Here is a 15302-nt window from a genome sequence, read left to right as displayed (position 1 = left end):
GCCAGCACAGAGACTTGGCAAAGCAACAGGCATCTATGATGTCAGCAAAGATGGTGGCAGCACCGTCGTCTTTGAAGACCCAGGGTGATGCACCTTCCCACAGCGATCGAGAGTCGTCAAGGCAGTTCTCAGAAAATCGATCTAGTTATTTCCCTCGTGATTGGCGTAGGGAAAGGCCACAGCGCTCTTGCAAACGACCCGAACGTGACAGCAATGGCCGTAGAGACCAATGTGAGCAACAAGATCGTCCGCGTCCGTTTTCGAACCAACCCAATCAGGGCGAGGCTAAGGCTGCGCCAGTCAATAAGTCCAAATGTCGTGGGCGTAGCCCCGGCCTCCTATTTTATTCCCATTTTCTCCGATTTATTCCACGTTTATACGACCCTCCAAACGTCCTCGGCGCATTAGCGCCGGTTTACAAGTCCTAGCTGCGCGCTAACACCTTGAAACGCATCACCAACGGGCACGCATCAAACGCATCAGACGCACCTGCATCGCCGCCGCCTCGTCCCGCATCACGCTTCCTCGGTAACAGCCGCACTCCGATCTCCATCGGACATCCAATCCCCGTCGGCCCGACAACGTCATACACCATGACACACCGGCCCCCGTCTATCTCCGAGTCCGATCGGCAACGGACATCCTATCTCCGTCAGGCCCGACAACGTCATCAGATATGACACACCGGCCCTCGCTTCTCCGCCAAAGTCCCCTAGACACTAGCAGCCGCTGTAGCAACAGTTGCTTATGTAACGCCTGGTCCGTGCGCAGTCTGACTAGTATATAAGAACCCCCTTTGTCGCTACCTAGCCCCATCTCAACCTCTTGGTTTATTGGGCTAGGTAAGCCTTTGTCTATACATTAGAATAGTAACTAATACACTTGGTTTATTGGGCTAGCTGAATAAGCTAACGCACAGTCGCCAGACCTCGTCGGCGCCACCTTTTGATTAGATCCACCGAGTATCCCTCGTGGTGTGTTGACGCAAGTCCACATCATTAGGTTGAGATCTTCGTGCACCCGGACTATTCCCTCCATCCAGTGCCCCTTGCACAGTTTTAAACAAGTTTATTCCTACCGTTTGAAGAGTAAGTCTCTTCGGCGATTGGTGGCAGATGTACGCGCGCAGCGCTAATCCCTGCATAAAACCAGTGCCGAAGGATTTGCCCTATCGCCCCCGCGCTTTCAAACACCTCGCGGACGAGCGCCACCCACGCCTCCAACGCGCGCTGCCCGAAGCCGTATTCGACCAACTCAGTCGAGAACGCGAAGCAGGCGCCCCACACCAGTACATCACCACCGAGCTCCGTGCCATTGTCAAGCACGTCTCCACGCTCCCGCCTCCTTCCACCGCCCTCCCGACTATCGACTGGGACGCAGTCGAGCAGGCCAAGCTCGCGGCTCACGATGACTGCCAGCACTTTCAGGCGCAACGCGATCAAGCCCGCGCTAGGCAAAACGCGCACGCCAGCACTTCTTCCAGCCGCCCTCTAGCAGATCGTCTCACCACCGCCCCTACCTACACTCCCATCGCACCGAGACCCATCACCATCGACTTCTCCCGCTACACCGCTGCCGACCTCGCCCGCATCTTCACGCCGAAGTTTGCCGCCACTCTCAAACGTTTCAACGTGCTCGAAACGCTCGATTGCCCCGACGTCCTCACCGACGACATCAGCGCCGTCTTCAAGCTATGCGATCGCCTCGCTCACCTCGACCGCACCCTCAAGGACGTCTCACGCGTCATCAGCATCGAGGAGTGAAATCGCTGGGACTCAGGACTAAAGCAGATCGGCGGGATCTTGTTCAAAGGACTGCGGCGAAACCGAGTCCAAGTTTTCAAAGCACTTCGTGCGGTTTGGGTAAACGGGTACTTTGATTAGATAAGCTGGACGAGTATATAGTTTTTGAATACATAGACTACGACGAGGAATGAATCCTCGATCCGTATATACTAGATTACGCGCTCGACCATCTCGTCGAGCTTGAATTAGTACAACTATTTCTAGAACTCCCTTTCCACTATCTATAAACCCATTTTCAGTCCTTTCGGACGAATCAGAAACCGTGGCAGACACTCGCCTAGCTTGCGCGGCCTTCGCTCACGTCTTCAACTTCGAAGAAGCACGAGACTACCACTTAGACGAAAGGAGAGAGTTAAACACCTGCTCAAACTACCTCTGTCCTAATCGCTACTACGAGCACCTCACACGACCAGTCACCTCCGAGAACCCATCCTACCTGTTCATCAATAGCGAACAGGAAGAACGAATTCGTGAACGGTATCACCTGGCAGAACCCGTCGCGGAAGCAATGGACGTTCCACCTCCGGCACCACAACCCACCATGCAGGATGTAATGAACCTCATGGTCACACTCGTCCAAAACATCAACAACCTCACGACCACCATGAATCAGTTTGTGGCACATGCGCGCCAACCAGCCGCAACAGTTTCCTCTACCCGGTACCGGTCCTTCGTCGAGAAACCAACCACCTTCGACGGCAAATCATCCGAAAAAGCCAGGCTGTTTCGTAGTGTGTTTCGCGTATACGTCAGAGGAAACAAAGAGATATTCGCTTCACGAAACACTCAGGACACCATCATCTTCGACCACGCCGGCAACTGGATAATGGACCCGCTCAAAATGATCACCGGTATCCTCTCCTTCATGACGGACGAAGCAGCGGTCTGGGCACGTCCCCATATCGACGAACTTTCCGACGGACGCACTCCATTCAACGCCGATTGGGACGAGTTCGTCAAGCAATTTTCGGCTAAATTCGAACCCGTGGACGCAAAAAACGAGGCTAAACAGAAACTCATGTCGATCAAACAAGGCGATCGGACATTCGCAGACTACCTCTCTGACTTCGAGACATACTCTCGTCGTACCGGCTGGTCAAATAACAACCTCTACGATCGTCTCAAGTCTGGGATGAATTCGGATTACCTCAACAGGCTGTCCTACTTTGCCCCTCTGGCCACAGACTACAACCTGGTAAAAACTTACGGAGCAACAATCGACCTGCAGAAAGCAGACTTGGCGGCCAACCAAGGCAAACCAGTCTCGCAGCCTCGGTCATCAATAACACGCTCTTCCGGCTTCCGTGACCCAAACGCCATGAACATCGACGCTATGGAAATCTCCGCGTCACGCTTCGACGACCTTTTCCAGGGTCTCAAGGACCCAGTGGAGATCAAAAAACAGTACAATAAGCTCATGGTCGGTCGATGTCGCGTATGCGGTTCCAAAGGTCATAAAGCAGATGGCGCACACGAGGATACCAAATGCCAACACTGCGGTAAACCCGGCCACTGGAAAAAGCTCTGTTTGTCGAGACTAAACGGACAACCACCAAGATCGCAATCGGTCCGAGCCGCATCGTCGACAAGCCCCTCGGCATCAGCATCCATTTCAGCGTCGCAAGACTCAGCTGCCGACGTAGCTAGTCTCAAAGATATGATGTTTCTGATGCAAAAACAACAAGCCGAGCTAATGGCAAAGCTTACCCAGGGTTTTTAGCAAGGGCCCAGACTAGAGCTGCAGCTCTGGCGCCCGGTTTAGACGAACGGCCTTCAACAGAGCCGACTCCTGTATATTCAAACTCTGATCCTTCGGACCATATCTCGTCGTGTATCGTGTCATCCATAGATCACCTCTCGTCCCACTTTCGCGTATTTGTAACAGTGTCAGGAATGAATAAATCTCTACGTACACCAGCTATGATAGATTCCGGTGCCACCGGATACTTCCTACATGAAAAATTCGCACGAGAAAATCACATCTATAAACGACCACTCAAACGACAAATCGGTCTCCGAAACATTGACGGATCAACCAACAGCGCTGGTGCAATTACACACTACGCTAAACTCAAAGTCAAAATCGGATCTAGAGCTCCTGAAGAGTATGACTTCTTCATAACAGACATCGGTCCCGAGAACATCATCCTCGGATTACCTTGGTTAAAGAAAGTCAACCCCACTATAGACTGGGAAACAGGCGAAATGACGCTTCCTGACAGCTCAGAAGCATCGCCTGATTTACCTGAGTCGCCAAGTTTGACTAAAGTCGAAGCTAATCGAGCAGAACGCCGGGCCTGGGTGAAAGCCGGTATACTCGATAACGCCACAGACGAAGTTTATTGCCTAGCAGGCTACACCTACTCTCAGAAAGTAGCAGTCGAGCAGAATAAGGAGAAATACTCGAAAACCTTCGAGCAACTCGTCCCCAAGGAATATCATCAACATGCTCATGTCTTCTCCGAAACAGACTCAATAAGGCTTCCTGAACATAGAGCCTGGGATCACGCCATCGACCTAAAATCAGACGCTCCTTCTACGATCCGATCTAAAGTCTACCCAATGAGCCCAGCAGAAAATCAGGAGCTGCAAGCCTTCCTCGACGATGCAATCAAAAAAGGCTACATCATCCCTAGCAAGTCACCCATCGCTTCGCCCGTCTTCTTTATCAAGAAAAAGGATGGCAAGCTCAGGCTTATCCAAGACTACCGCAAGCTCAACGACGCCACCATCCAGAATAGATACCCATTGCCCCTAGCTAATGATATCATCAATAAGCTCCAAGGCGCAAGGATCTTCTCTAAATTCGACGTCCGTTGGGGTTACACCAACGTCAGGATTAAAGCCGGAGATGAATGGAAGGCTGCCTTTGTCACTAACAGAGGACTCTTCGAACCACGAGTCATGTACTTTGGATTGACCAACGCGCCGGCAACCTTCCAAGCCCTCATGGATACAATCTTCGCAGACCTCATTGCCGAAGGAAAAGTCGCAGTTTACCTGGACAATATCCTCATCTGGTCCTCAGACCTCGCTTCACACCGAAAAATTGTACACGAAGTACTAGAACGTCTCAAAGAATACGACCTCTACCTACGTCCAGAGAAGTGTGAATTCGAGAAAGACCAAATCGAGTACCTCGGCCTACTCATCAGCGAAGGATCGGTCAGCATGGACCCAGGAAAAGTAAAGGCAGTCACAGAATGGCCCACACCCGCGAACCTGAAAGATGTTAGAGGTTTCGTCGGGTTTGCCAACTTCTACCGCCGGTTTATTCAGGATTTCTCTAAGATAGCCCGCCCGCTGCACGACCTCACAAAGAAAGACGTTCCTTTCATGTGGGGCTCTGCACAGCAACAGGCTTTCGATACACTGAAGTCCAAGTTTACTACTGAACCAGTCCTCGCCCTCTGGCACGCCGATCGAGATACACGCGTACAAGTCGATGCTTCCGGCTACGCTACTGGGGGAGAAATCAGTCAGCTAGATCCGAACGACGCCCTATGGCATCCAATCGCCTTCCGATCACAGACCATGAACGCTGCAGAACGTAATTACGAAATCTACGACCGCGAACTCATGGCCATAATCGAAGCTCTAAGAGATTGGCGTCACTTCCTAGAAGGACTACCCAAACCATTCAAAATCTGGACCGACCACGCTAACCTCCAATACTGGCGTACAGCACAACGACTTACACGAAGACAAGCTCAATGGGCTCTTGAGCTAGCCGACTACGACTTCGTGCTGACTCATAAGCCTGGCAAAACACATCTCGTCGCAGATCCACTTTCCTGCCCCAGCTCTCAGTACATCTCTGACGACATGGATAACCAAATGCAAGTGGTCCTGCCCGACAACTGATTTGTTAGTGCTACACACTGCTCGGAACTAGGTCCGGCACACTTCGCAAAACTAGCCGCCACAGCCTTCATTACAAGCTCACCACTGGAAAAAGAAGTTCGCGATGTAACCTCGCTAGACGATGAGGTTTCCACCGCACTCTCCAGCCTTCGAGTAAAAGGGCCTCGCAAACTAGTCAACGGATTAACTGAATGGGAGGAAAACGACAGACTCATCTACTACAAGGGCAAGCTCTACATACCGAATGACATCACCCTCCGTAATAAAATCATCGAGTCTTGTCACGACACCCCCACGGCTGGACACCCAGGAAAGCACGGGACAATTGAATTGGTCTCCCGCTATTACTGGTGGCCAGGAATGAACTCCGCCATAGCACGATATGTGGCTGGCTGCGATAAATGCCAGAGGTACAAAGGAGCCAAACACCCCAAATCAACCCTCAAACCGCAAGAAGTTCCTGACGGACCTTGGCAACACGTAGGAGTTGATATGGTGGGCCCTCTTCCTCAAACAAAGTCCCCAGGGAAATACGACGCTGTCACCGTCTACGTCGATCACTACAGCGATCAAGTACATCTCGTGCCCTGCCGCACTACTCTCACGGCGGAAGGAGCATCTGAAATACACTTCCGCGAAGTATTCAGACACCATGGTCTTCCACGCAAGATCTTCTCTGATCGAGGACCACAATACGCAGCCCGCTTCATGCGAAGTTTATACAAACGACTCGGTATAGAGTCGGGTTTAACCACAGCCTACCATCCAGAAGGAAACGGCAAAGTCGAACGAAAGAACGCCGAGGTGTCTAAATTCCTCAGACTATTCTGTTCACAACGCCAAGACGACTGGGATGAATGGCTCCCAATGGCAGAATTTGTACTCAACTCACGAGTACACGCTGGAAACGAGCACTCTCCCTTCGAAGTACTCTACGGATACAGGCCCGACTTCACTGTCCCAGCAGGGAAACATTCCAATATCCCAGCGCTGAACGACAGACTCGACAGCATGGCCAAAATCCGTAAAGAAGCAGAAGCAGCCCTCCGCCAGACTAAAGAAAAAATGAAGGCCGACTACGAAGCTCGTAAAAGATTGCCTCACTCTTTCAAAGTCGGAGACAAAGTCTGGTTATCTTCGAAAGATGTCTCAATTCACCAGCAAACTCGTAAACTCGGACCCAGACAGCTAGGGCCATTTACAATCACCGAAGTTATCGGAGAACTTAACTATCGCCTCGAACTACCCAACTGGCTCAAGGTTCACCCTGTCTTCCATGTCGACAGGCTAAGCCCGTATCACGACAATGGAATGAACAAACCTACACCTCCCCCACCAGTAGTAGTCAACAACGAGGAAGAATACAAAGTCGAAAAGATTCTGGACTCACGCGTCTACCACAGACAGCTCCAGTACCTTATCAGATGGAAAGGATACGGACAAGGCGCCGATGAATGGATTCCTGCTAAAGACGTACATGCCAAAGAACGCATACGTGACTTTCATAAGCAAAATCCCTCGGCACCACGACAGATCTCCACCACCTCCTTCAGCGAACTCCACAGTTGCTTCAAGCCTATCTACGAACACACCGACCCCAGCTCTACTCTCGCCACCAATCCAAAAGCGGCAGAGTTCGAGTGGAAAACAGGCAGAATACAGGCTATATCTTCTTGCCAGGAGTCTCGATTGTAGGGGGGGGTAATGTCGTGGGCGTAGCCCCGGCCTCCTATTTTATTTCCATTTTCTCCGATTTATTCCATGTTTATACGACCCTCCAAACGTCCTCGGTGCATTAGCGCCGGTTTACAAGTCCTAGCCGCGCGCTAACACCTTGAAACGCATCACCAACGGGCACGCATCAAACGCATCAGACGCACCTGCATCGCCGCCGCCTCGTCCCGCATCACGCTTCCTCGGTAACAGCCGCACTCCGATCTCCATCGGACATCCAATCCCCGTCGGCCCGACAACGTCATACGCCATGACACACCGGCCCCCGTCTATCTCCGAGTCCGATCGGCAACGGACATCCTATCCCCGTCGGCCCGACAACGTCATCAGATATGACACGCCGGCCCTCGCTTCTCCGCCAAAGTCCCCTAGACACTAGCAGCCGCCGTAGCAACAGTTGCTTATGTAACGCCTGGTCCGTGCGCAGCCTGACTAGTATATAAGAATCCTCTTCGTCGCTACCTAGCCCCATCTCAACCTCTTGGTTTATTGGGCTAGGTAAGCCTTTGTCTATACATTAGAATAGTAACTAATACACTTGGTTTATTGGGCTAGCTGAATAAGCTAACGCACAGTCGCCAGACCTCGTCGGCGCCACCTTTTGATTAGATCCACCGAGTATCCCTCGTGGTGTGTTGACGCAAGTCCACATCACCAAAGTAGTGTGCTACCGATGCAACCGCACTGGGCACTATGCCTCAGACACTGAGTGTTCAATAGCTAACAAACAGTCCCTAAGATACCTCAATGTTGTGAACAAAGGCGATGAGGAAGCAGACCAGGCTACTGGCTCTCTTCCTCATAATGAACAAGACAACGGTGAAGGAAGGGACGAGAACGCTAAAGTGTCAGACGGAGGACACCTGGAAGCAGGTGCCTCTCCTGACTATGCTTCAAATAGTGGACGCTCATCCAGAGTAATAGGTTTGCAATATAAGTCTGAATCAGAGGAGAATATACCTTCCTCCAAGTCCGAATCTGTATACAAGTTCAATGCAATAAACATTGCAGACTGGCAGCAATCTACACCTGACGATGGTGCCAGACCTTTTGAGCAGCCGACAGTCGTGCTCAATAATGAACCGGTTAGCACGCAGGATCCAGAGGCTATGATTAGTCTGGATTCTCCTACACTACCCGCCAACATGGTGGATCCTGACACCCCGTCCCATGTAATGTTTAACCAGGCAATAAACACGGCTAGTTATACATCTATTCACTGGAACAAAGAGCAGAATGAGATTATGGGGACGGTCAACCTGAAAGATGTGCTGGCCTTTTCAGACCTTATGTCCCATGACCAATTTGTTGAGCATATTCGACACCATCTCAAGAGAACCAATGCTACTCTTGGTTCTCTTGTAAGCAACATTAAGGCTGAGTGAGTGAGGGCATCGCGTTGACAGCGTGACGCCCTGCATCGAGCCTCTGAAACAATGGCCGAACTTCAGCTCGGGAAGCCTACGCTCTTTGACATCCAGTTCGTTCAAATGTTCACAGATGTACCTCTTGATCAGACTGAGCGAGACAAGCTGGAGGGCATGAGGAATAGTTATCACAACCTCATGCTGTGTGCCGATGCACTGTATGTATTGTTCGAGAATTATTATCTTAACAATATGGTACTTAGAGAGAAAGCGCAAACTCTAGTTCGCGCTATTGACATGCATATTCCAGATAACTCTGTGAGCTTAGTTATTGAGCATTTTAATATGCACAATAATCATTGCCACAATGTAACCCGTTGTATACACAGCAGGGCCACTGCACAGTGTCTGGAAGGATGTAGCATGGCCAGGCTATTTGATCCTAAGTGGGCAGTCTCCACAATTGCAGAGAGTCGAGACCTCATCGAGCGCACGTGCTACAAGGAGATTATTGAAGACCTCCCTGAGCCTGCCCCTCTTCTGAAACTGTACGAGTTCCCTAATGACAAGTACTACAATGAAGGCGAGAGTGACCATATGTTCTGTGCAATAACTGAGACCTTTGGTTATCACTCGTCCATGAAGGCCACACCAACAGCTCAGGAGCGCCCGGCAGCGCAAGAGAAGACGATGAGGGTGTACCTCAAGATTAATTACCTCAAGGCGTACGTTCTTATTGACACCGGCAGCACGATCAACACTGTAAGCCCCGACTTTGCTAAAGTCGCAGGACTTAGCCTTTCCCGTTGTCAAACCCTATCACCCTACAACTGGGTTGTTCAGGTTCACAGTCGAAGGTTAACTACGGCGTGTGGCTGCCCATATCTATTGATCCCACCGTGCACAACTTTTACTTCAACGTTGCGTCTCTAGATCACTATGATCTGATTATAGGGATCCAAATCATGCAGGACATTGGGATAGTCCTGAACTTTTGCGACTACATCATTTGCATAGGCCCCACCACCCTACATGTGCTTGAAAGAGAAGGAGATGGGCCTACCAAATGACAACTCAATGGAACTGCTTTCTGGGTGACAGACAGGCACAACGCCATCCGACTGCCTTGTTGTCACAAACGAACTTGGAGATGGTTGCTATCAAGACTGTCGACAATTGGGAACTGGCAAACAGTCCACAATCGGAGCAACACTGACTCAACAGCGCGAGCCCTAAGGGACTCGCAATGGCTGCGTACGACAAGGACAACTGTACTCTGTCTACGGCCAAGTCCATGGTCACGGAAACTACGAACTTTGCCAAAGCACGCTATGTCCCAACGGCCAAGCATGCTTCAGTGAAAGAAAAGAAAAAAGCAAGAATAACTGAGCCTGAGGATGGGATCACCATGCCTAAGACCCAGGGAGCATATATTCTCCCTCGAGAGGAGATTATCTCTCTCCTTAATAATACAGACTTGGACGCTAAGCGGCGCAAGTGGTTTGAAGAGTTCAAGAACATTATGAGTGGTGTCCCTGAAGTTCTCCCACCCATGCGTGAGATAAATCATTGTATACTGTTGATAGATGATCATCTCAAGATAACTTACCATTTGCCTAGATATGCAGAGGCTCTAAAGCCTCTGCTGAAGGTAAAGATCATCTGGTATATCAATGCTAGATGGTGGAAATACAGAGCGGTGCCACAGACGGCTCCCATGTTGTCAATCCCCAAGAGAAATAGCAACATCCATACAGTTGTCGACTGCAGGAAGCGGAATAACAACACTATAAAAGATGTCACATCGTTTCCTAACTAAGGGCAGATCAGACTAAACGTTGCAAGGGCTCTAGTCCGATCCAAGCTAGATTTGTCTGACACATATGAACAGATTTGCATAGAACCCAACAATGTTCATAAGATGGCCTTTTCAACAATATAAGGCACCATGGTTAGCCAGGTGATGCAACAAGGGGACTGCAACGCCCCTTTAATGTTTCAAAGATTAATGACTCACATATTTCATCAATATATTGGGATATTCGTCCATCCATACATGGATGATATCTTTCTGTTCTCGGACACAATTGAGGAACACGAGGTGCATCTTAAGATCATACTTACTCTGCTGAGGAACAATCACTTGTTCTTCAAGGCCAAAAAGTGCGAGCTATTCTCGCGCAATATGGACTGCCTGGGTCATCATATAAATGACCAAGGCCTACATGCTGACTCAGATAAGATGGCTAGGATCTGAGAATGGCGTACACCAAGAGACTACCTTGACATACAATAATTTCTCGGCCTAGTGCAATATCTGGCGCATTTCATGCCAGACGTCTCTGCTTATACAGGTCCTCTTTCCGCCATGGTCAAGAACAGACACTTGTTCTTCTGGTGCCCCATCCACCAGAGGTGTTTCAACACCATCAAGTGGATGGCGTGCAAGGCTCCAATCCTCAAATCCTCAAGCCGATTGACTCGCATTGAGACAAAACCATATGGGTGATCTGTGATGCGTTAGTAAGTGGCGTAGGAGTCTACTACAGACAAGGCCCCAAATGGGATACCTGTTGTCCAGCTGTTTTTATGTCCAAGAAGTTTACATCTGCACAACACTCTTACAAGATCTACGAGTTAGAGCTACTAGCAATACTCGAGGCTCTGCTCAAATGAGAGGACAAACTTCTCAGACAAAGATTCCACATTATTACGGACCACGAGGCCCTGCAGTTCATTAAGCACCAACCAACATCCCACATGTCTTATCAACAGCTGCGTTGGATGGAGTATTTGTCCTGCTTCAAGTACGACATCTCGCATGAAGCAGGCGCACACAATATTGTGTCCAACTACTTCTCAACGTACTACTCTAACGACAAGCCCGACGAGGTACATCCATACAATGATTATGTCAATGCAGATGTACGTCTAGATCAGAATGGAGAAGATCTCCCTCTCGGCCGATTTAAGGAGTACGAGAACATGCAGATAGGCCTGGGTGTCTCCAACTAGCCCCTGCCTGAGCGCAAACTTATTTCGAACAAAGAACTTAATGCTATTCACTTGACGAAATGCAAGAAAACTAATACCACTGCTCAGCAAGAGCTTGATAATAAAGATCCCATCACTCTTGCTCCTTCCGACACCATCGAGCCTCTGCAAAGCAGAGTTGAAGGCAACACCTCATTTTTTGATCGAGTGAAGGCCAGATATAAGGACGATTCTACGTTCAGTAAAATCATCCTAAAGTGCGAGAAGTTTGCCAACTTTGAGCTCAGAGATGGCCTTCTTTATACAAAGAACCGTCTTGGAGATTCAGTACTTTGCATCCCTCGTGTCAAGCTCGACAAGCGCACTCTACCACAGATGATAATTGACCATGCTCATACCATGCTCGGTCACTTTGGATTCAGAAAGACAGATCAGTATATTCGTCAGTGGTACAGATGGCCTACACTAGCCAAAGACACTGACAGGTTCTGTACATCCTGCGGAACTTGCCAGACATCGAAACCTAGTAACCAGGCTCCTGCAGGACTTCTACACAGCCTACCTATCCCAACTAGGCCATGGGGCTCTATAGCCATGGACTTCGTCGGCCCGTTCCCGAAGTCGGAAGACTTCGATTACCTATGGGTAATCATCTGTTGGCTCACCTCTATGGTGCACTTGACATTGATCCAGACGACCATTAGAGCATCCGGATTAGCTTGGCTATTCATCAAGGAGATAGTACGTCTCCATGGGCTTCCTGACGAATTGGTGTCCAATAGGGACTTAAAGTTCACCTCCAAATTCTGGCGAGAAGCTCACCAAATTCTTGGTATCAAGCCTTCTAATGTTCAAGGCCTTCCACCCTCAGACAAATTGCGCAACAGAACAAGCAAATTGTTCAGTTACACAAATCCTTAGGGGAGTTGTCCTACCTGACCAGTCTGATTGAGTCAAGCATATACCGATGGTTGAGTTTGTGATAAAACTCAAGCATCAGTAAGTTGACCGGGTTCGCTCCTTTCAAGCTAAACTCAGGAAGCCTCTCCCGGATGCTTAGAGTCTTGCCTAAAGACACAAGCAACTCACCACCAGGCGTGCTGCAGTTCACTTGCCAAGTGTTGGACCATCTTCTCAAGGCCCATGATGCAATCATTGACAGTCGCATGCATCAGACTTACCATGCCAATCAGCATCGCCGAGACAAGGACTTGCACCACGGTAAGCAAGACCCCCTGAAAGCAGGTGATCTTGTGTACATATCTACGGAGAACCTATCTCTTCTGCCAAATCACACATAGAAGCTAGTTCCGCAGTTCATTGGTCCCTACAAAATTCTGGATGGAGACTCCAGAACGTCGTCCTACACCCTGAAACTCTTCGAGGACTTAGTGAAATGGAGGATACATCCCAAATTTCATATATCATTATTGAGAAGGCACGAACTGAATGACAGTAATCTATTTCCACACCAGGATACGCAGGTGTTTTATGACATGGGCACTCCAGAGAATGTGGAATACCTGGTAGACGAGATAGCTGGCCATGAATAGGATGGGGATACCATTCAATTCAAGGTTAAATGGAATATCAGAGAGAGCCTCAAATCCATTGAGTTTGTCAATGAGCTTGAGGCGTTAGACAGATATCTCAACCTGTGCGGGATCTCTAATTGGGTGAAACTGCCTTAGGGTCGGAACGCCCGTCCAGTGCCCCAAAGAGCGCCCAAGTGCTCCGGGCAATGAAAGGGCTAATCCCTCAGATCAGAGCCTCACGTGGCATCCTCATTCCTGAGCGAGGCACCCTACAATTTTGCTTGCTCGAGTTCCCCACTTTCATCTCAACTCTCTCCCTCTTCCCACGATGAGAACACCTGCAAGATACGCAAGTGTTCTTGACATCATATATTAACTGCAAATAATCTCAACTGACCAAATGGCTGAAAAAGAAGACTTTCCCATGGGAGGTGAGCAGGAACATGACTAATTGCGCTATGGTCAAACCTCTGGTCACCTCGACACCGATGAGCAGTTAGTGAACAAGGCCTCAGTAGCTTTCAACTCCAGGAAGCATTGCCGGGGTCAAGACCCTAACAGTGACCTTCACAGAATCTGTGACCCGCAGACTGGTGTTATTCAACACTCTGTGGGATGCGCACAATGTGATGATTTCATGTGTCACCAGCAACTCGGCGGGGTGGACCCGAGCTTTTGAGAGGCTGTCGCGGTGCAGCTAGACCGCATGCATGGCGTGAACAATCCTCCTGTGCGACAGCAGGAAGATCATTCAGGGCAAGAAGACCGGCTGCGCCGAGAGTGCAACGAAGCCCAGGGAGCCAGCAGGAAAGTTGAGAAGGACAATTCTCAACTCTTCTCTTCTCTGCACAAGGCTTGCGAAACCAAAAGCTGGTTTTGCGAGCAGATAAGGACACTCAAATCCATTCTTCGAGAGGTCTGAGAGGAGAAGGCTGAATCTGACAACATGCTTCAGCATATTAGCCGAGAAGCAGTTGATCTGGAGAATGTCCTCTGCCACCACAAGATTTCTCTGCCCACCTCTCGGGCACATTCACTGCCTGTGTCTTCTTCCCAAACGCTTGCGAACTAAGTGCCTCTATTCACACCGCTTGGTGCGCCGGGGCCACCTTTAGATCACGCGTGTTCCTACGTGCCACAGGTGATGGAGCTCGACTATGGCAATCCAGAGTCATCATCATCTGCCAAAGGCAATGATGCTCGACAAGGCCTGGCGGCAGAAAAGTGGTCTGCTGGAAAGTTTGGTCCCTACCCAATAAAAATGGGAAGGCCCACAATCGAAGGGTCGGGATACAGCACCGATGAATTCAATGAATTTGATCCTAAGCCCACTGAATCTGAGCCAGAGGATGCCACTCCAGTGCAAAAAAACCTTTGGCGAGCTCACAATCTCAAAAGGAGGAAGTGCAACGATCAGCGAGCTGCCATCTTGACGAAGCCTCTTGCGATTACCTTTTGGAAGCAGGGCATGAACCACGCCAAATAAGCCCTAAATGTCATTAAGAGGTACAAAGGGGAGTACTCCGCTATCCGGAATCCTCTCCATTGGAACAATCGCAAGGGTCACAACTGGATGAGGTGGGGCTATTATGCCAACCACCACATCAAGTACCTCGACAAGCAGCAAAAGCTCCATGAGCATGGCGGGGTTCCTGCAGGGATATCCATTCCACCATGGAACAACCGGTCTGTGCCACTGTTCATTCCGCCTGTCTGGCTGCACACAAATTGCCCAGATTCTGATGCGCACCCTGTTCTCGCACTGCCAGCTCCTGCTGCTGCTTCAGTCTCTGCTGATGTGCCGCCAGCCCCAGCTCACATGCGTGGAACCTTGTTTCAACATGCCCCCGTGTCTGCTCACTCTGAACCCAATCTGCCCAGGCCCCTGCAGCCACTGAATCTGGGTTTCAGGGTGGGTGTTGATTCTCCAAGAGGGAGGAGCGGAGGAGTATCAAATGTGCATAGCGCACTACGGCCCATACCCACACCACACTCAGACCATG

General features: G+C 49.9%; 1 protein-coding gene across 1 annotated transcript; it reads left to right on the top strand.

Annotated features, from left to right (window-relative positions):
* Positions 1 to 9193: 9193 nt before the first annotated feature.
* Positions 9194 to 9840, top strand: PHACADRAFT_201623 (uncharacterized protein; the record flags this gene model as incomplete). The annotated part of the gene is made up of 2 exons (XM_007401935.1): positions 9194 to 9532; positions 9568 to 9840. 2 exons carry the CDS (start codon positions 9194 to 9196, stop codon positions 9838 to 9840), a joined length of 612 nt encoding a protein of 203 aa, XP_007401997.1.
* Positions 9841 to 15302: the final 5462 nt, after the last annotated feature.

This window comes from Phanerochaete carnosa (genome assembly GCF_000300595.1).
Source record: "Phanerochaete carnosa HHB-10118-sp unplaced genomic scaffold PHACAscaffold_14, whole genome shotgun sequence".
In the NCBI taxonomy this organism is placed as follows: Eukaryota; Fungi; Basidiomycota; class Agaricomycetes; order Polyporales; family Phanerochaetaceae; genus Phanerochaete; species Phanerochaete carnosa.
The sequence above is the reverse complement of the archived record's forward strand: the minus strand, read 5'-3'. Positions and strand labels throughout refer to the sequence as shown.